At 37.7% G+C, this 22837-nt stretch overlaps 1 protein-coding gene across 5 annotated transcripts in view; it reads left to right on the top strand.

Annotated features, from left to right (window-relative positions):
* Window positions 1-39: 39 nt before the first annotated feature.
* Window positions 40-22837, top strand: part of NEK11 (NIMA related kinase 11) — a 290895-nt gene continuing 268097 nt past the window's right edge. For 4 of the 5 annotated variants that reach the window (XR_009155188.1, XM_058184182.1, XM_058184186.1 and 1 more), the window contains exons 1-2: window positions 40-141; window positions 4347-4598. Coding sequence is in view for 4 of the 5 variants with exons in the window: in XM_058184182.1 (XP_058040165.1) it covers window positions 4429-4598 (170 nt within the window). In the remaining variant the exon portion in view is untranslated. Of the gene's footprint in view, window positions 215-4346; window positions 4599-22837 lie in introns of all 5 variants that reach the window. The other variant, XM_058184183.1, reaches the window with a different exon arrangement.

The following is a 22837-nucleotide window of genomic DNA, read 5'->3' as shown; positions in this document are numbered from 1 at the left end:
TCAGTGAATTTTAATTCCCAGAATTCCTCAGCCAGGATACGGAAGCATAGTTGCTCCACAGCAGCGCGCCCTCACCTAGCAACAAAGCCTAAACACTGAGGAAGCGGGAGAAGGCTAACTTTATTGGGAGAAGAGAACAAGGCAAGTGTTGGTTGTGTGGAATGGCAGAGGGAAGCTACGCGAAGGATATAATCCTCGCGTCCCGCTCAGTACGGTATGATACTGCTGGACAAAGTAAATGGATTTAATCTGAATCCCATATTTTTCTGACCTGCGCATCCCAAAGTGCTTTTATTTGATATTTAGATATGTAGTGATTCTCGAGGACCCTAAATCATCCCTAATTTTCTTTGTTCAACAGTTCCCTCTTCTATGGAGTTTTATTGGCGGTATAGGCAATTCGCTTTCATTAGGATCCTCGTCTGTGCCTGCCAGTATAAATGATATTGTAATTTTAACATATGCATAAAAAAGCAATGAAAATCATGGAAAGATTACAGAAGGAGATTGATATTGTTTGGGTCTCCTGACAGGTAACAAGTGACAACATCTAGATAAGCAGGATCAGACTTTGGTTACTGCTTGAATGAGAGATCTTTAGGAAACTCCACAGCTATAGGCTAAATTGGGAAGTAGAAAAAAAATTCTAAAAGATCTTTTCTTTCATCAAATCTTTTCTGTATAATTGCCAAGAAAACTTCATGGATATATCCATATAGTCACTGGTAGTTGAGCAAACAAGCCATCCTAGAGATCTTGCTTTTTTAAAATAAAAATTCTTTGAATAAAGAAGGCCATTCTTGGTGGGTGGCTTCTTGGGGTACCAATAAAAGAAACTGAAATAATAATTATTCTCTTTGATAGATTTGTGCAGTAATAAGATGAAAGAAGCAATGGCAAAAGATAGGAAGGTTACCAATTATGATCCCAAATGAAGGAAATACAGATTATCAATGATATCTGACAAATAATGCTAGGCAAATCTGCCTTAATAAATTCATCTCTATTTAGTGAGCAGATTTGAGTAAATTTCTGTTTCTTAAGATAATTGCAGATAACATTTATTTTATTTATTTATTATTTACATTTCTATACCGCCCTTCTCCGAAGACTCAGGGCGGTTTAGAGCCAAGTTAAAAAGACATATACAAAAATTAAAACACAATATTTGAAATTTAAAAATCTGAAACCATAAGGCTGAATATTAAAATAACAAGAAATAAAACCACTCAATTAAAAATTACTCTTAGGCCATCCCTGCTCGTTGAAACAAAAAAATCTTGAGCTCGCGCTTAAAGGCCCGGAGGTCCGGAAGAAGGCGTAGCCCCAGAAGCAGTTCGTTCCATAGGGTAGGTGCCCCAACAGAGAAGGCTCTTCCCCTGGGGGCCGCCAGCCGACATTGTTTAGCTGACGGCACCCCGAGGAGACCCTCCCTGTGGGAGCGCACAGGTCGATGGGAGGCTATTGGTGGCAGTAGGCGGTCCCGTAAGTAACCTGGTCCTATGCCATGGAGTGCTTTAAAGGTGATCACCAACACCTTGAATTGCACGTGGAAGACCACCGGCAACCAGTGCAGCTTGCATAAGAGAGGTGTTATATGGAAGCTCCGAGACACTCCCTCTATCCCCCGCGCAGCCGCATTCTGTACCAGTTGAAGTCTCCCGGTGCTCTTTAAGGGGAGCCCCATGTAGAGAGCATTGCAGTAATCCAGGCGGGAGGTAACGAGGGCATGAATGACCGTGCATAACGAATCCCAGTCCAGGAAGGGACACAGTTGGCGGATCAGGCGAACCTGATAAAAAGCTCCCCTGGCAACGGCTGTCAAGTGTTCTTCCAATGACAGCCGTGCATCCAGGAGAACGCCTAAGCTGCGAACCAACTCCCTGGGGGCCAGTGACTCGCCCCCCACAGTCAGCGATGGAACTAGCTGACTGTACCGAGACGCCAGCATCTACAGCTACTCCATCTTGGATGGGTTGAGTCAAAGTCTGTTCGTCCCCATCCAGACCCGAATGGCTTCAAGGCACCGGGACATCACATTGAGGGCTTTGTTGGGGTGATCCGGGGTGGAAATGTACAGTTGAGTGTCATCAGCGTACAGCTGGCAACTCACCCCAAAACCACGGATGATCTCCCCCAATGGTTTCATATAGATGTTGAACAGGAGGGGCAAGAGAACCGACCCCTGCGGCACCCCACATGTGAGGTGCCTCGCGGTCAATCTCTGTCCCCCCGCCAACACTGTCTGCAAGTGGTTGGAGAGATAAGAGGAGAACCACCGAAAAACGGTGCCCCCCACTCCCAGGCTCCCCAACCGCTGCAGCAAGATACCATGGTCGATGGTATCAAAAGCCGCTGACAGATCAAGTAGGACCAGAATAGAGGAACAATCCCTGTCCTGGGCCCTCCAGAGATCATCAACCAACGCGACCAAAGCCGTCTCCGTGCTGTATCCAGGTCGGAAGCCGGACTGGCACGGGTCTAGATAAACAGTTTCATCCAGGTACCGAGGGAGCTGATGTGCCACAACACTCTCAACAACCTTCGCCACAAAATGAAGGTTAGAGACCGGACGGTAGTTTGATAAAATAGCTGGATCCAGGGAAAACTTCTTGAGGAGGGGTCTCACCACCGCCTCTTTCAAGGCTGTGGGGAAGATACCCTCCTTCAAAGAAGCGTTAACAATTCTCTGAAGCCAGCCTCGTGTAACCTCCTGTGTGGCCAGTACCAACCAGGAGGGACACGGGTCCAATAAACATGTGGTAGCATTCAGCCCTCTCAGTATCCTGTCCATGTCCTCGGGAGTCACAGAATCGAATTCCCCCCCAAATAATATTCTCAAGAGCTGCCTCCGCCGTCCCACCCAAATCCACCCAATCAGCGTCCAGCCCGTCCCGGATCTGAGCGATTTTATCGTGCAGATACATTCCAAACTCCTCAGCACGTCCTTGCAAGGGGTCCTCCCGAGCTCCCTGGAAAAGCAGAGAGTGGGTCACCCTAAACAAGGCGGCTGGGCGGTTATCTGCCGATGCGATATCTGCCGATGCGATAAGGGCGGAAAAGCATTCCCGCTTTGCCGTCCCTATCGCCACTAAGTAGGCCTGAACATAAGACTGTACTAGTGTTCGGTCAGATTCGGAACGCCTGGCCCTCCAGTTGCTCTCTAGGCGTCTTTATATTCTTTATAACATATTCTTTATCCCGCACCTTACTGTGTGCCCAATGTTTGTATGTTACCCCCCTTGGTAAAATAATAATAAAACAATCCTATTGAAAAAGTAAATATTGAATTGTATGATTTCATCTCAGTAACAGGTCATTTTGGCAATATAGCCATAGTAGGACTTCAAAATCCTACATTAGGCAATAATCAGATACCGTATTTTTCGGTGCATAAGATGCACCTTTTTAGGATGAAGGTATCTTTTCTTTTATGTACACTGAGAGCATATGCGCCAAGACAAATTCCTTGTGTATCCAATCACACTTGACCAATAAAAATTCTATTCTATTCTATTCTATCCTTTTTACCCCAAAAAAGAGGGTGAAAATCTGGGTGTGTCTTATACACCAAATGCAGCCCCGCCCACCTGCCAGCCCCCACCCTTCGGAGGTTGTGCATCACATTTTCCAGCGGCGGGAATTCTCACATTAGGGTGCTGCTTGGAACTGGCTGAAAACCCGCACTGCTGCGTTTTCATGAGGATGCGCGATTCTGCAAATTGCATCAGGGAATTGAGGAGGAAAACGTCGGAAAACGCAATGCATGGAGGCAACACTCTAGCCACGTGCCTCCTCCTCCTTTTCTGCAGTCTCAGAAAATTTATATAGGTGCCGGGTTCTGTGGCTGAAGAGCCAACTTAGCGAGTACTACAAAGCCATCTGCAACCCCCTCAAAACAGCTTGGTGGTGGAGATCTTATCCGGGGCAGCCTGAAGTGGGGGCAGAGGGCCAAAGCATCAGCACCCCCAGATCCTCCGCCTCTCCTCCTCCAACACCGACCATGTCGCATACAGTTAAGAGTGTGCATCTTCCCCCTGCCCTTCAAATGACCGATCAGCCCCCCTAGTGATATACTTTGTGAGAATAAGAGAAAATTGCTTCTGTAAGGTTTTCTACTGCACTAGTGTTGCAATAATATAATGGAAAAGAAGTAAGTTGACTTTGTATATAATATACAAATGGATGAGACTATTGCTTAACACAATGTAAGCCGCCCTGAGTCTTCAGAGAAGGGTGGGATATAAATTCAAATAATAAAATAAAATAAATAAATAAATAAGTTAAATATATTATTAAATATGTTATAAATTTCAATATACTGAATATTCTTTTTCCTCTTGCAGGTGAATAATCTTTCATGATCAAGAAATTATTAATGTTGTAGTTTCAATATTAATTATTGAGCTACCTTGATTCTATGGAGTAATGCTGAAATTCCAGGAAGCAGTTAAGCATGGTACATCATTTACACCTATTTCTATCCACTCAAAAACACTGATTGCAGGAAGATACAATATTTATCAAAAACTTGGATGTGGAAGTTTTGGAACAGTTTATCTGGTTTCTGACAAGAAAGCAAAAGAAGAAGAACAGTTGTAAGTGTTGCCTAAAATGAATTGACTTAAAACTGCTAATATGTATTTTTGTTTAAATATTGCCTTCTGCGAAAATGGTAGAATGTAATAATATTTATTTATAAACAATATTTAGACAATTTTCACAGGTATTATTTGCATACAGGTAAAACTGGCACATCTCGTCTTAAATACATCTTGTCAAAAATAACCTAACCTGCTTCAAAATAGTTATGTCATGATAAGGACATATATGATTCCAGTATTATACATATTTTGCATATGTTCTTCTGTAATACGTTCCTTTTTATTCATAGTTCATTCATTGTAAAATGATTCAGCTTGATCTTTACTGAACTAGTGCATAGTAGCTTACCAGTTCAGTTTTCTGCTAATAAACTTTGAGAAGCTGTTGTGTCTCCTTAGCAATTATTGCAGCCCCAAATAAATTATTTCTGCTTATTTTGAAACAAACATAACAAAATTTATTTATGTATCTATAAAGTTTTCTGAGGTAGTGATGTGTAACCCAGAAAGAGATCTTAAGGTCAAAGTGACTAGTGTGATGAAAATGTCAATTGTGTATTTACTAAAAACAACAGCCCCCAACCTTTTGGGCAGCAGGAACGGGTGTGTGTTTGTGCATGGTTTCACATGCTGCCTACATCCCGCATGTGTTGATGAAGCTTTGTTTGCTTGCACTGAGCAGTTTCTAACAGGCGTGGGCTAGTACTGGTTCATGGCCAGTGGTTGGAGACCCTTGACTATAAAACTAAACTTTCCCTTAGGAATACAGGTAGTCCTTGACTTACAACAGTTCATTTAATGACTGTTTAAAGTTATAACATCACTAAAAAAGTGACATGACTGTTTTCACACTTATGACCATTGAAACATCCCCACAGTCACATGATCAAAATCAGATGCTTGGCAAGTGAATCACTGCAGTTGATAAATTAGTAACACGGTTGTTAAGTGAATCTGGTTTCCCCATTGACTTTGCTTCTCAGAAGGATGCAAAAGATGATCACATGACCCTTGGACTCTGCTACTATAGTAGCAGAGTCCAAGGGTCATGTGATCATCTTTTGCATCCTTCTGAGAAGCAAAGTCAATGGGGAAACCAGATTCACTTAACAACCGTGTTACTAATTTATCAACTGCAGTGATTCACTTAACAACTGTGGCAAGAAAAGTCATAAAATAAGGTAAAACTCACGTAACAAATGTTTCACTTAGCAACAGAAATTTTGGGCTCAATTGTAATTGTAAGTTGAGGACTGCCTTAGAAAAAAAGATAAAAATAAATTGCCAGATCTTGTGCTTTTATCTAAATCTATTATGCATGTTTCTCTTAGAATGCCATATATTCTTCCAATTGATACAGTTCATTAATTATATTGTAAAGTTGGAAAAGTTTAAGAAAAATACAACAAAGTTTATTGCTAAATTGGTTCAATTTCCCTATGGAGAAGAGTACAATCTAGAATAGTTACATTTAAAAAAACAGTATGTAAGAATAGAGATATTTATAAAATTAGACATGGTTTATATAAAGTGTTCTGCCTCATTTCAAAAAATATAATTCCCCATTGAAACTGAACAAGAAACACAGAAATCTGAAGAAAGGATGTCGTTAACAACATTGCCTTATACATTCATTTTCAATTGTATATTTTAATTTTAAATTTTACGGCTAGTTTTCTTCATGCATCTAAAAGAGCTAGTTTGGTGTAGGAGTTAAGGCATCTGGCTGAAAACTGAGGAACTTTGGAGTTCTAGTATTTGTTTAGATACAAAGCCAACTGGGTGACCATTGACCAATCTTTCTCTCTCAGCCCTAAAGGCAAACCAAATCTGAAAACATTCAGTCTAGACAGTCACTTATCTGAAATAGTATAGGTTTTCCTACTTTAGCAAGGGGCTGGACTAGAAGACCTCCAAAGTCCCTTCCAACTCATTCATTCTAATATTGTCAAGAAAACTATAGATTGTAGACCAGGCAATTGCCAAAAATCAACATTAACTTAGGCAAACACTTTTCTGCTTACAGAAACCTGCAGTTTAGCACTCTACCATTTGATGGAGCCAAAGTTCTGTACAATAGTAAAGCTGACATTTCTAAGATGGCACAGCAGTTTTTAACAAAAGTGACCTTCAATCTCTTTAATGTTCAAATTACTCTTTTTTGCAGTTGAACTAAATTACATTGAGGGAAGGAAAAGATACAGTGTTATTTCTGCTTGAATATTAAATGCTTCCGAAAATCTTCCACTAATATTTATTTTTGAATTTAAGAAAATATTGTGTCATTTAGCAAAACTGGTAAAAAGCTAGGAATTGTCACATGGATTGCTGAAAATCCTGAGTTATTTTAGCTCAAGATCCATTTTGCTAAAACATTCCAACTATTGTTTTCAGGAATGCCTCCTCTTTTTTAATTTTTTAATTGAGTTTTTACAATTAAACAATTCTTATTCAACTCTTGTGCATAACTATGACTATTTACATATCATCACACTAGTATTCACCTGTACTCTATACGTTTTTACTAAATCTACTATTTTCCCTTTTTTCAATTTTCGATCCAGTTGTATCATTTCTCCCAAAGAATGCCTCCTCTTTTATGACAATCATTAAAAATACATCTGAAATTTTTTTTCTATATTGTAATATTGATATAGAATTTATATGGTGCTGCATGTATGCTATTTCAGCTCCTATTAGATCTCAGAACATGATGGCTATGTCATGTACAGATAGTCCTCAACTTACAACCACAACTAAGCCCAAAATTTATGTTGCTAAATGAGAAATTTATTAAGTGAGTTTGCTCCATTTTTCTTGCCACATTTGTTAAGTGAGTCACTGCAGTTCTTAAATTAGTAACACACTGGTTATGTGAATCTTATTTCTTTGCTTGTCGTAAGATCACATGACTCTGGGACATGGCAACTGTCATAAATGTGAGTCAATTGTCAAGCATCTGAATGTAAATCACATTACTGTACATATGCTGCAACAGTCATAAGTGTGAAAAATGATCATAATATAGTATAGCCTTTATTGTCATTGTACATCATGTATACAATGAAATTGGTTAACATATGTAAGATATGTTAATGGAGATTCTCAGTCATCCAGGTCCTGATTGTCCCAAAGATGCTTTTTCAAGAGGTAACTGGACTTTCTGCTTTTTCTTTGAAAATGTTTCACTTCTCATTCAAGATGGTTGTAAGACACTTTCTTCAGTGCCATTGTAACTTTGAATGGTCACTAATTGAACTGTTATAAGTCAAGGAGTACCTGCATTTCTATATAGAAAGAAACTATTATCTGCTATTTTACTAATTGTAATAACATAATACCTACTTGTGACCTCATTCAGCCCATGTAGCTCCTGTATATTTCATCCCATATTATTTATATGTTGACATTGTTTATGTATTTAGAATTTATATTCCCACCATTTAGTTCCTCAACATTTCCAAGGTATTGTTGTATTACCATGATAATAAATATTAAGATGAAAAGGTAAATCTTTTTTAGAAATTGTCAGTCATATATAAATATTTGCATACTAGCTCGATACCCGTGCTCCACTTCAAAACTATGTGATTGGGCTTGATAAATCGACTCTTATAGTTCGAAAATTAATGAGTAGTTATGATCGGCCTCTCTTCTCCCCTTCTTTCCCTTAGGCTTGCCTCACAGAAGCCTCTCCTATCCCCTTCTCCGCCTCAGGCTTGCCCCACAGAGGCCTCTCCTATCTTATCCTCTTCTCTCCCTCAGGCTTGCTCCACAGAAGACTCTCCTATCCCCCTTCTCCCTCAGGCTGGCCCCACTGATCCTCTCCTCTTCTATCCCCTTCTCTCCCTCAGGCTTGCTCCACAGAGGCCTCTCCTATCTTATCCCCTTCTCTCCCTCAGTCTAACTTATTAGCATCAGAGTGTTTTTCAGATGGGGAGGTGTAATAGACTGTCTAAACTCCCAGCCCGCAGGCCAGATGAGTCACATGCTGGCCACATCCACACCTAAGCAGTTGGAACAGAGTTCTTTTCAGGTGGGGAGGGGGAGTAGAACGTCTTAACTCCTTAGCATCAGAGTGTGTTAATATAAGAAATACTAATGATCTGATGGTCATTTCGAAAAATCCTTTCTTAGCGAGCATGTAGAAGCAAGAGAAACATATGTGCAAAATGTCAATTTGTAGACTTTACGGTTCAGGAGATTTCATAGTAATGCATGAGTTATATTTCGCTTTTATATATATAGATAAAGCTTGCATAGAGGGAAAAAATTGTGTGGTGTGACTTCCCAAAATATACTACTCATGAAAAAAAAATTATACTTTGTCAGAAAGCTTTTATTGAATGTATAATTTGGCAATTTGATTGATATCCATGATTTTTAGATAGATAGATAGATAGATAGATAGATAGATAGATAGATAGATAGATGGATGGATGGATGGATGGATGGATGGATGGATGGATGGATGGATGGATGGATGGATGGATGGACGGACGGACGGACGGACGGACGGACGGACGGACGGACAGACAGACAGACAGACAGACAACTAAAGTTAAGGGATATATAGACCAATTTGGGAATTAGGAAAGAAGGATTGATTTCTGTTTGAGTCCTGCAGTTTTTGTTTCTTTGTTAGTTCTATAGTTGTCCTGCTTCTTTGTTTGTTTCCTGTGCTCACCATACTATGCAGGTAATTCTTGACTTACAACAGTTTATTTAGTGACCATTCAAAGTTATAACAGCACTGAATAAAGTGACATGACCATTTTTCACAGTTACATTCTTTGCAGCATCCCATGGTTATCTGATCAAAATTCAGAAGCTTGGCATCTGGTTCATATTTATGATGTTGCAGTGTCCCGGGTCATGTGATCACATTTTGCAACCTTCTGACAAGCAAAGCCAATGGGGAAGCCAGATTCACTTAATAACGAGATTACTTATTCAACAACTACAACTAATTCAAACCTACTACTAGATAAAGTAGAAAAATGTGGGTTAGACAGCACCACCACCAAATGGATTCGTAACTGGCTGACCAACCGCACTCAACGTGTAGTCTTCAATGGAACTACATCCACATGGAGGGAAATATGCAGTGGAGTACCCCAAGGCTCTGTTTTAGGCCCAGTACTCTTCAACATCTTCATCAGTGACTTGGACAAGAAGATAGATGGGGAACTCATCAAATTTGCAGATGACACCAAGCTGGCAGGAATAGCCAACGCTCCAGAAGATAGGCTTAAGATTCAGAAGGATCTTGATAGACTAGAACATTGGGCGCTATCTAACAAAATGAAATTCAACAGTGAAAAAAGTAAGGTTCTACATTTAGGCAAAAAAACCAAAACGCACAGGTACCATTTATGTGGTACCTTGCTCAATAATAGTAATTGTGAGAGGGATCTTGGAGTCCTAGTGGACAACCATTTAGATATGAGCCAGCAGTGTGCAGCAGCTGCCAAAAAAGTCAACACAGTTCTGAGCTGCATAAACAGAGGGATAGAATCAAGATCAGGTGAAGTGTTAATACCACTTGGTAAGGCCACACTTGGAATATTGCATTCAGTTTTGGTCGCCATGATGTAAAAAAGATGTTGAGACTCTAGAAAGTGTGCAGAGAAGAGCAACGAAGATGATTAGGGGACTGGAGGCTAAAACATATGAAGAATGGTTGCAGGAATTGGGCTTGTCTAGTTTAATGAAAAGGAGGACTAGGGGAGACATGATAGCAGTGTTCCAATATCTCAGGGGTTGTCACAAAGAAGAGGAAGTCAAACTATTCTCCAAAGCACCTGAGGGTAGAACAAGAAGCACTAGGTGGAAACTAATCAAGGAAAGAAGCAACTTAGAACTAAGGAGAAATTTCCTGACAGTTAGAACAATTAATAAGTGGAACAACTTGCCTGCAGAAGTTGTGAATGCACCAACACTGGAAATTTTAAAGAAAATGTTGGATAACCATTTGTCTGAAATGGTGTAGGGTTTCCTGCCTGGGCAGGGGGTTGGATTAGAAGACCTCCAAGGTCCGTTCCAACTCTTGTTATTATGAAATATGAAAAATTTGGCAGGAAAAGTCATAAAATGGGGCAAAGTTCATTTAATATATTTTTCACATAACAACATAAATTTTGTGTTCAATTGTGGTTGTAAGTCAAGGACTACCTGTACTACACTATGTACAGGTAATCCTTTGTACTACTTTGTGTAGTACAAGAGCATGGGACTAGCTCTCACTGGCTGGTATTCTCTCCCTATTTGGTTTCAGAAAATAGATAAATAGCTCCAGTTATTGGATAATAGTTTCAGTTATCTCACCTAGCACCTCCATTGAAGGAAGACAAAGTATAAGAAAGCACTTCAGCCAACAGTTTAGACATTCACATTTATTTGTTTGTTTGTTATTTTTTTTATCTTAATCATTAAAAACAGTTCCACTGGAAACATAGATTTTAAGCCAGAAGACTTTCTGTTGGGAATTATTCCTGAGATATATACTAGAGATGTAAAATATTTGATTGTGAATATTATTACAGCAACCAGAATTGTGTTTGCAAAAAACTGGAAAAATGAGAAATTACCTTTGCACGATGAAATAATTAGGAAGATGATGGAATATGCAGAGATGAGTAAATTGACATTTGAAATTAGAGATCAAGAAGATAAGCAATATTATGAAATATGGAATTTATATGAAAGAGATGTTTAAGTGGAGATTGTACAAGAAGATATGTAAACACCCCTTCAGCACATTGTAATTGTTCGATGAGAATGTTTTTTTTTGTTGTTGTTTTGGAAAAATAAAAACTTTTATAAAAAAAAACAAAAAAACAGTTCCACTGGGATTTTTTTTCATAATTAATTTAAGAAATGATTTTAAAAATGGCTAGAAGTATCTACTGAATTTTATTAACAAGTTATGAGATCTTTTTTGTCTAAGATGAACAGAGTTTCATGTAGTTTATATCTTGCATATACAGTATATAGTATATGCAAATTAAACACATTTTTAAATACTTTATAAGAGTTTTAGAATGACATTTTAGAAACTGCTTTGAATGACATAAAAAGCATTAGAAATAAAACTAAAACAATAGTACCATCTATTAGGGCCAGATCAAACTCACATAACTCAGAATCTGTCAAGGAGGAAGCTGTCTGTATAAGTACTTCTAAATTGTACGCTAAACTAAAAATCTCCAGTTGCTGTACTCTTTCCTCACAGACCATCTGCTTTATCTCTATAATCATTTTGGTTGACTTTCTTTGCACCCAATATTTTCTTTTAAGTTTATTCACCAGAACTGCATATTATACAGTATTTCAAATTCAGTTTTACCAGAGACCTTTAATTTATTTATGAAATTTATATGCTGTCCATCTCACTGTCTGACGCACATATATAGCAATACATATCATACGTAAGACCATTTTAGCTATTTTCCTTTCAATTTCCTATAAAATGAGTGTGTAGAATTTGCGTTTTTCACAGCAATCATAAATTGGTGTAACATTTTCACTTTGTTATCCAGCATGATCCAATTATTCTATTCCAGTCACTAAAAGTTCATATCTGTGATCCACCTGAGAAGTTTGGAATTTTTGTGCCAATGTGTATCTATTGGCACTTGTTGATTGTTCTCTGTTTTTTTTTAATGTTATTGAAAAAGTTTTACAACAATTAAATTCCCCCTCCTTCCCCCCTCCCTCCAAAACCCCCCTCCTCCTCCCCCCAACTTTCCGGAGCAAACACAAGGTATAGTTCAATAAACAGTCATACATTAAATTTTTAAAATCTAACACAATTATAATCCTTCTCTCTCACATAACCTGACTTCTTCCATTAAAATAAAAAACAACATCCTTCAGTCAAAGGCAATCTGAAATTTCTTAATCTGATATCTATTTTGAATATAATCAGTCCAATTCTTCCATTCGTTTAGATATTTTTCTTGAGTACTGTCTTTCAAGAAGGCTGAGATTTTAGCCATCTCAGCCAAATTGGAAACTTTCCATATCCATTCTTCTATTGGGGGTAATTCTTTTTTCTTCCAATATTGTCCAATCAACAGTCTTGCTGGTGTTATTAAGTTCAAAATCAATTTAGTCTCAATCACTGTACAGTCTGTTGTTATTCCCAAAAGGAAAAATTGTGGTAGGAACTTTATCTTCTTCTTCAAAACATTCTGCATAATCCACCAAATTCTTATCCAGAAAGACTTAATTTTCTTACAAGTCCACCATACATGAAAATATGTAGCATCATGCTCGGACTTCCGGTGGTGCCACCTTCTTCGCTGAGTTCCTAATTAAGGGGCTCCGTACTGAACATCGTAAAAGCCAGGAAAAGCTGGCTTTAATCTCTTTCCCTGGATGAAAGGGAAAAGATAAGAGCTGCGGGGGTGTGGTGGTAGATCTCCCCAGGGGCTTTGTTTTTTATTAAACAGAGCCCTGAGGGTCGAGTCCCATAAATCATCCTGCCATAAGCTCCGACTTCAATGCGCTCCTGCAAAAGCAGGAAAAGAAGAAAGTGTCCATCTCTGCTAATTGTCTTATCTTTATGGATTTCTATAAGCAGACGGAATGAGCACGAGTGAACAACTATTGGATTGCAAGTATTTTTGATTTCCTGACTTCTACCCTTTTAAAAAGACAAACTTTTTTTCTTTGTTTCAACTGATTCTTTAAGATGGCGCCTGAAAGGGAGTGAAAGTAAAGAATGGAATTTTAAACAGCCTGTGTAACTAAGAAGATAAGAAATGTTATGTGTGGATTCTAATGAAGTGAAGTGAGCTCTCCTATACTTAAAGGGGAAAAGAGAAGTTTCTAGACTTATATTTTGTGACTCTTAAAAACTGAAATGGCTACTAAACCACCTAAGACTGGGGGTAGAAGGGGTTCTGAACCAGCTTTAGAAGATTTGATTAAAGAGCAAGGGAAAGTGTTTGAAGAAAGGTTTAAGGAGATTATGGATAATAATGAGAAAATAAGAGAAGAAATAAAAGAGAATAATAAAAAAATAAGAGAAGATATTTTGATGGCTTTTCAAGGTTTGGCAAAAAGACTGGAGGTGGTGGAGGAGGAGGTGCAAGAAATTGCTCAGTCAAATCAGCAAATAGAAAATAGAATGGGGGGAATGCAAATCAAATTGGACAAAAATGAAGATCAAGTGGTGGTGATGCAGTATAGAATGAAGGAAGGAGCTCTGAGAATTAGGGGCTTGAATGAGGAGAAAGGGGAAGATTTAAAAAAATTTTTATCAGAAGCTCTGGCTGAACTTATTGAACTTGATCCACAAGAGGTTGCTTATCAAATTGACAAAATTTATAGAGTTAATTCCTGGATTGCTAGGCAGAAGAAACTTCCTAGAGACATTGTGGTTTATTTTTTGAAAAGAACAGTGAGGAATCAAATTTTGCAAGTTGCATTTCAGAAAAACTTGAAAATAGGAGAACAGGAGCTGAAGGTTTTGAAAGAGATTCCTCCCAAGATGTTAAGGGATAGAAAGGACTTTACATTTTTTACACAAGAACTTAAGAAATACCAGATTCAATTTAGATGGGAGGTTCCAGTTGATTTGACAGTGTATCATCAAGGAAGGAGATATCGTATTGATACAGTGCTTAAGGCCAAAGATTTTCTTTCTACCGTGCTGAAACTTGAAGTAGAAATAATAGAAAAAAGAATTCAAGAGACTCAAATGGGTGTGGAAGCTGAGGTGATTCCAGTGATGTTACCATCTGAGGAACAACCACAAGAACAAAGACTGACGAGGGGAGCCCTTAAGTGTAAAGAAAAGGAGCAACAAACTCAAAGTAAAGTTCAGGATTCTGCTACAGAAGCGGTGGGAGGAGCACGGCCGAAGATACGGGAGGACGATCTTCAGCTGATCGCTCAAAAGCTTCAGCAGGCCAGTAATGGCAAATAAAATCTTGACCTGGAATGTCAATGGTTTGAACTCAGCTCAGAAGAGAAGAAAAATATTTCATTATTTGAAACAATTTAAAAATGATGTGATTTGCTTACAAGAAACGCATATTAAACTATCAGATCAAAAGTACTTAATAAACTCAAAGTTAGGTAAACATTTTGTTGCTTCAGCTTTGGAGAAAAAACATGGCATAGTGGTTTATTTGAGAAAAGATATACCAGCCAAGTTAATAGAGGCAGATATTCACGGAAGATATATTGCTATTGAACTTACAATAGAAACAAAAAGGACCCTCTTGTTTGGTATATATGCACCCAATCAGCAACAAGAAAAATTTTATAGAATGTTGTATGATAAATTGATTCTATGGGATTATAAATCGTGTATTATATTGGGAGATTGGAATGGAGTAATAGATACACGAAAGGACAAGAGAATTTTTTCTAAGAAGATACCTGCACATGCAAAGCTGCCTAAATCTTTTTTTGACATGATAGAAGATTTCGAGTTGAGAGATGTATGGAGACTGTGGAATTTGGAGGAAAGAGACTATACTTTTTTCTCTGATAGGCATCAATCCTTCTCACGTATTGATTTTATTTTAATTTCTAATGATTTGCTTTTTAGGGTGAAGAAAACTAAGATATTTCCAAGATGTTTGTCTGATCATAGTCCTGTTTGGATGGAATTGCAATATGGAAAAGAAGGTAGAAGAACTTGGAGATTAAATGAAAATTTGTTTAGATATCAGGATAATGTAAATCAATGTAAAAAGCAGATGAAAGAATTTTTTGATTATAATTTGAATAACGAAACATCGATAGAAATGATTTGGGACACTAGTAAAGCTTTTATGAGAGGTGTATTAATATATATTAATAATAGACAGAGAAATAAGCAACAAAGACAGCGTAGGTATCTAGAAGAGGAAATGTTGTGTCTTGCCCGCCCTCAGAGCAGCCGGGGCCTTCTCACCTGCTCCCGAACAATGAGGAATGTATGCCTCCCGGCCCAAGTCCTGGCTCCATGCCCACACAAACTGCAGAAGAAGGAGAATCTCCCGGCCCCAGCCCTGACTCCATGCCCAGGCAAACGGAGCAGCTAGACCCCTCCCCCTCCTCCACAGCATGTGAGCCTGAGGAGGGTTTATTCCCAACAGCTGATTGGAGTAATCCTCGCATCAGAAGATTGGATAGGCGGAGGCAACAGAGGGAAGGGAGGGGCAGGCCTTAATGAGTGCTGAGTCATGGAGCCACACCCCATGGCCTATATAAAGGATCTACTTTCTGGCAGTCTCTGAGTCAGGCAAAAGTCGAACTTATCTTGCTGAAGTCACTTACTGGTCTCCTGCCTTCTCTGAGGACTTTGCTAGGACTTTGGGCAGAGCTGCAGAGGCAAGCCTGATTCGGATTTCCCTGACCCGGCCGTCAGCGGAGAAGTGGGACACGACAGGAAATTTACAAGAAACAACAATTATTAATACATAACCCGTATGATCAAAAACTTAAAGATGCAATAAAGTTATTACAGAATCAATTTAATATGATAATGGCTGATCAGGTGGCAACAAATATACAATATGCCAAACATAATACTTTTTGTAATGCAAATAGACCTGGTAGGTGGTTAGCATACACCTTAAGGAAAAGACAAAAGCAATGTACTATAGAAAAAATAGAATATAAAGGCAAAGAGAGATATCAACAGGATAAAATTAAAAGGCTTTTTTAGAATATTATGCAAATTTGTATCTTAAAGATAATATATTGAACAGGGATATTGATAATTATTTGAAGGAATATAAGGTTAAAAATTTAACTTTAGAACAAACGGATGAATTGAATCGGCCTATAACCTCTGAAGAAATTATTTTGGTAATTAAACAATTAAAAATGGGGAAAACTCTTGGTACGGATGGGCTCACAGTTAGTTATTATAGGAATTTACAGGATGAGATGTTAGGTCCACTTAAGGAATTATTTAATCAGATACAATTAGGAGGGGGAATTCCCCCCTCATGGAGAACCTCTTTTATTTCATTGATACCAAAAGAGGAACAGGATTGTTCTAAACCTGGGAACTATAGGCCAATTTCACTTTTAAATAATGATTATAAGATTTTTGTTAAAATAATAGCTAATAGATTAATGTTGATTTTGCAGCGAAGAATTCATAATGATCAATCTGGATTTATAAAAGGGAGACAGATGAGGAATAATGTTAGGCAGGTTGTTAATTTACTGGAGTATTTAGAAAAGAAAATTTTTATTCCAGCAGCATTTATCTTTCTCGATGCAGAGAAAGCTTTTGATCGACTGCATTGGGATTTTTTTATTTAAATTAATAGAAAAGATGCAATTTGGAGATGGTTTTACAAGAATAATTAGGGCAATTTATGGAGAGCAAAAGCACAGATTATAATCAATGGTAGCTTAACAGAACCTTTTAAGATTGCAAAAAGAACAAGACAGGGATGTCCTTTATCACCATTATTGTTTATTTTAACTCTAGAACCATTATTGGATAAAATACGAGAAGTAAAGGAGATAGAGGGAATTAGAGTTAGGCAACATGAATATAAGCTAAGAGCTTTTGCAGATGACCTGGTGATTACTTTAACAAACTCTATAAATTCTAGTAAATCTTTGTTGGAAATAATTGATCAATATGGGTAGGTTTCAGGGTTTAAGGTAAATCAGAAAAAGACAAAAGTGATAATAAAAAATATGGCCAGACAACAGAAAGAAAAACTAGAGGAAATAACAGGATTTGAAATTGTAAAGAAGGTTAAATACTTAGGGGTTTATATTACATCGTCAAATGTGAAATTGTATAAGAATAACTATGAGGTTTTATGGCAAAAAGTTCAGAAGGAGTTGATTGTTTGGAAAAAAATTGCAATTATCTTTGCTGGGGAGAATTGCTGCTATTAAAATGAATGTTTTACCTAGATTTTTATTCCTCTTTCAGATGATACCAATAATTAAGAAAGATAAGAATCTTGAGGAATGGCAGAAGGGAATTAACAAATTTATATGGGAAGGTAAAAAAGCTAGGGTTAAAATGAAAATAATTCAAGATTCTCGGGAAAGGGGAGGTTTAAAAATGCCCAATTTTAAATTATACTATGAAGCAGCTGCTCTCTCTGCAATAAGTGATTGGTTTAATTTAACGGAGGAAAGAATTTTGAATATAGAAGGTTATGACTTGCTATATGGATGGCATGCATATTTAATTTATGACAAAAAAGTGGATAAGGCCTTTAAAAATCATGTGCTAAGAACTGCTCTTCATGTGTTTGGAAAAATACTCTTATAAACTAAATTATAAGGTTCCTATATGGGCAAGTCCTAGACATACAATAGAGAATATAAATATAGAACAGAATCAGGAAATGATTACATATAAAGATCTTTTGTATACTGAAAGAGGTAATTTGCAGTTAAAATCTCTGCAAGTATTAAGAGAGGAAGGGAAAAATTATACTTGGTTTCAATATGAGCAACTACGTGCTAGATGGAAGGGAGATCAGAAAATTGGTATAGAGCAGAACGAGGGAAATTTGGTAAAGCAAATTAGAAATCAGTCTCAGGAGCATATAAAGAGATTGTATAATGTGTTACTTGAAATAGATTCCGAAAGGGACTTGGTAAAGGACTGTATGATAAAGTGGGCACAAAATTTTCAGGAGCCAATATTATTGGAAACTTGGGAACAAATTTGGGTTAGAAATGTTAAATTCACGCAGGCACAGAATCTGAGGGAAAATTTTTATAAAATGTTTTATAGATTGCATTTAGATCCTAAAAAATTATCGTGTATGTATCCAGATATGCAAGCAAAATGTTGGAGATGTAATTGTGATGACGCTACATATTTTCACATTTGGTGGACTTGTAAGGATATAAAGGCCTTTTGGATAAAAATTTGGTGGATCTTACAAAATGTTTTGTGCAATTTTTTTTGTTGGGAATTATTACGGATTGTACAGTAATTGAGACTAAATTGATTTTAAATCTAATAACAGCAGCAAGATTACTAATAGGACAATACTGGAAGAAAAAAGAAGTACCTACAATAGAAGAATGGATATTGAAGGTTGCCAATTTGGCTGAGATGGCGAAGATATCAGCCTTTTTTTTTTTTTTAATTCAAAAAGTTTTACAAAAATTTTTAATTTTTCACAAATTTGGCTTGGAACAAACACAAGGTATAGTTAAAAATAAAACAAACGTATGCTAAAAAATAGAAGTCAGATTTAATACTTGCAATTTAAATGACTGATCTCCTGTGTTTTATTCCGTCTGCTTATAAATATCCATAACAATCAATTGAAGCAGAAGTGGTCGCTCTCTTCTCTGTCTGCTTAAAGCAGAAACACGCTGGGGCTGGAGCTTTGCAGAAGGAATTCCAGGGAACTTTCCCTTTCGAGTTCCCCAAACGGGGCCTCTAGAGAGAGCTCTACCTTTCCTTCTTCTGTTTTTTTTTACTGGAAGGTACTAATGTGATTTAGGCTTACAGAATAGTGCTTAGGTTAGAAAATTGAGCCACCAATCTGATATCAGCCTTTTTGAAAGGCAATACGCAAGAAAGATACTTAAAGGAATGGAAAAAATGGATTGCCTATAGTCAACGTAGATATCAGACCAAGAGTTATCAGACTGTTTTTGAATGATTATGATGTATTATTTTTGATTGTTTTCGGGGGAAGTTAGGAATTGATGATTGTAGGGGTATAATTAAGTTGGGATGAAAATTTTTTAGCATATGTTTGTTTTATTTTTAACTATACCTTGTGCTCGTTCCGGGAAGTCGGGGAGGGGTTGTGAAGGAGGAGAGGAGGGGGGGAAAGGGGGGGAAAAAATTTTGTAAAACTTTTTGAATAAAAAAAAGAAAAAAGAAAATATGTAGCATCATCACAATTACATCTCCAACATTTCGCTTGCATATCTGGATACATACATGATAATTTCTTAGGATCTAAATGCCATCTATAAAACATCTTATAAAAATTTTCCCTTAAATTCTGCGCTTGCGTAAATTTAACATTTCTAACCCAAATTTTTTCCCATGTTTCCAACATTATTGGTTCCTGAATATTCTGTGCCCATTTTATCATACAATCCCTTATTAAATCTCTTTCAGAATCTATTTCTATCAACACATTATACAATCTCTTTATATGCCCCTAGGTTTGATTTCTAATTTGTTTAACCAAATTTTTTCCCATGTTTCCAACATTATTGGTTCCTGAATATTCTGTGCCCATTTTATCATACAATCCCTTATTAAATCTCTTTCAGAATCTATTTCTATCAACACATTATACAATCTCTTTATATGCCCCTAGGTTTGATTTCTAATTTGTTTAACCAAATTTTCTTCATTTTGAATAATACCAATTTTCTGATGATCTTTCCATCTAGCCTTTAACTGTCCATATTGAAACCAAGTATAACATAACATAACATCAGAGTTGGAAGGGACCTTGGAGGCCTTCTAGTCCAACCCCCTGCCCAGGCAGGAAACCCTACACCATCTCAGTCAGATGGTTATCCAACATTTTCTTAAAAATTTCCAGTGTTGGAGCATTCACAACTTCTGAAGGCAAGTCGTTCCACTTATTAATTGTTCTAACTATCAGGAAATTTCTCCTTAGTTCTAAGTTGCTTCTTTCTTTGACCAGTTTCCACCCATTGCTTCTTGTTCTACCCTCAGGTGCTTTGGTGAACAGCCTTACTCCCTCTTCTTTGTGGCAGCCCCTAAGATATTGGAACACAGCTATCATGTCTCCCCTAGTCCTTCTTTTTGTTAAACTAGACATACCCAGTTCCTGCAACCGTTCTTCATATGTTTTATCCTCCAGTCCCCTAATCATCTTTGTTGCTCTTCTCTGCACTCTTTCTAGAGTCTCAACATCTTTTTTACATCGTGGCGACCAAAACTGGATGAAATATTCCAAGTGTGGCCTTACCAAGGCATTATAAAGTGGCACTAACACTTCACGTGATCTTGATTCTATCTCTCTGTTTATGCAGCCCAGAACTGTGTTGGCTTTTTTAACAGCTGCTGCACACTGCTGGCTCATATCTAAATGGTTATCCACTAGGACTCCAAGATCCCTCTCACAGGTACTACTATTGAGCAAGGTACCATATACGGTATTGGAGCATTTTGTTGTTTTGGCCTAAATGTAGAACCTTACTTTTTTCACTGTTGAATTTCATTTTGTTAGATAGCGCCCAATGTTCAAGTCTGTCAAGATCTTTCTGTAACTTGAGCCTATCTTCTGGAGTGTTGGCTATTCCTGCCAGCTTGGTGTCATCTGCAAATTTGATGAGTTCCCCATCTATCCCTCGCCCAAGTCATTGATGAAGATGTTGAAGAGTACTGGGCCTAAAACAGAGCCTTGGGGTACTCCACTGCATACTTCCTCCATGTGGATGTAGTTCCGTTGAGGACTACACGTTGAGTGCGTTGGTCAGCCAGTTACGAATCCATCTGGTGGTGGTGCTGTCTAACCCACATTTTCTACTTTATCTAGTAGTAGGTTATGGTCTACTTTATCAAATGCTTTACTGAAGTCCAAGTAAATTATATCGACAGCATTCCTCTGGTCTACTAATTTTGTCATTTTGTCAAAGAATGCGATAAGATTAGTCTGGCATGATCTGTTTTGACAAACCCATGTTGGCTTTTGGTTATTACTTTGTTTGCTTCTAGGTGTTCGTGATTCGTTGCTTGATTATCTTTTCCAGAATCTTCCCGGTATTGAGGTCAGACTGATAGGTCTGTAGTTTCCTGGATCTGTTTTTTCCTTTTTGAAGATGGGAACTACATCAGCTCTTTTCCAGTCCTCTGGCAGCTCCTGTGCTCCAGGATCTTTGAAAGATATAGTTCAGTGGTTCTGAGATCACGCCTGCCAGTTCCTTCAGAACCTTGGGGTGTAATCCATCCGTCCTGGTGATTTGAACTCGTCTAGGGTAGACAGGTGTTCACTTACCATTTTCTTCCTATTTTAACTTGTGTTTCTAATCTGTTTTTGTAGTGCTGTTTTGATAGGTTGGATTGTTTTTTCCTTTTGTGTAAAGACAGATGCAAAATATGAGTTAAGTAGATCTGCTTTCTCCTGTTGCTTTTCATCTTCTTGCCACTTTCTCCCAGCAATGGGCCAATTGTTTCCTTGACTTTTTCTTGTTTTAACATGTTGGAAGAAGCTTTTTGTTATTTTTACTTTTGTCGCTAGCCTTTGTTCATTGTGAGCCTTAGCTTTCACTTCATCTTTACAGGCTCGGCTATTTGCTGATATTCTGCCTTAGTTATTTGCCCTCTTTCCACTTTTTATATTTGTCCTTTTTGTCTTTCAATTTGTCAGATAGTTCTTTATGCATCCATGCTGGTTTCTTTTGAGATCTACTATTTTTCTTCTTCATTGGTATTGTGTTAGACTGTGCTTTTATAATCTCACTTTTCAAAATTTCCCAAGCTTCTTGAGTTGTTTTCCCCCTGAGGATTCTCATCCATTGAATCCTTCTCAAGCTCTCTCTAAGTTTATTGAAATTAGCTCTCTTAAAGTCCAAGACTCTAGTTTGACTTTGTTCTACTACTTGTATTTGCTTAATGTCGAATTCCAATATTGCGTGGTCACTTGCCCCCAAGGTTCCTGTAGCTTCAACACCTTCTATCATTTCATCTCTGTTAGTGAGAATTAAGTCCAATATAGCTGATCCCCTTGTCGCCTTCTCTATTTTTTGGGAAACAAAGTTGTCTGCTAGGTTTGTTAGGAACCTGTTGGATCTTCCACTTGGTGCAGAGTTTGTTTCCCAGTTGATGTCAGGGTAGTTAAAATCCCCCATTACTACTGTGATGTGCTTCCTACATACCTTAGTTAGCTGACTAGCAAAAAGTTCATCTACTTCCTCTGTTTGGTTGGGTGGCCTATAGTATAGACCTATGGCAATATCGTTTTCACCCTTTTATATTGACCCAAATACATTCAAGATGATTTTCATCATTGTTGTGCTCTATTTCTGTAGAGATGTAGTTATTTCTTATATATAGTGCAACTCCACCTCCTCTTTTATTTGGTCTATTTCTTTTAAATAATTTATATCCCTCTAGCTGTATGTTCCATTTGTCAGTTTCATCCCACCAAGTTTCCGTAATGGCAACAATATCATATCTACCCTCATTTACTTGGATTTCTAATTCACCCTGTTTATTCCTCATACTCTGTGCATTGGTGTATAGCCATTTGAGTCCATTTGGATTGATCTTGTGTTTACTGTCTACA

The sequence above is a fragment of the Ahaetulla prasina genome, chromosome 4, assembly GCF_028640845.1.
Source record: "Ahaetulla prasina isolate Xishuangbanna chromosome 4, ASM2864084v1, whole genome shotgun sequence".
Taxonomy (NCBI): domain Eukaryota; kingdom Metazoa; phylum Chordata; class Lepidosauria; order Squamata; family Colubridae; genus Ahaetulla; species Ahaetulla prasina.
This window is presented reverse-complemented; position numbering and strand designations above follow the sequence as displayed.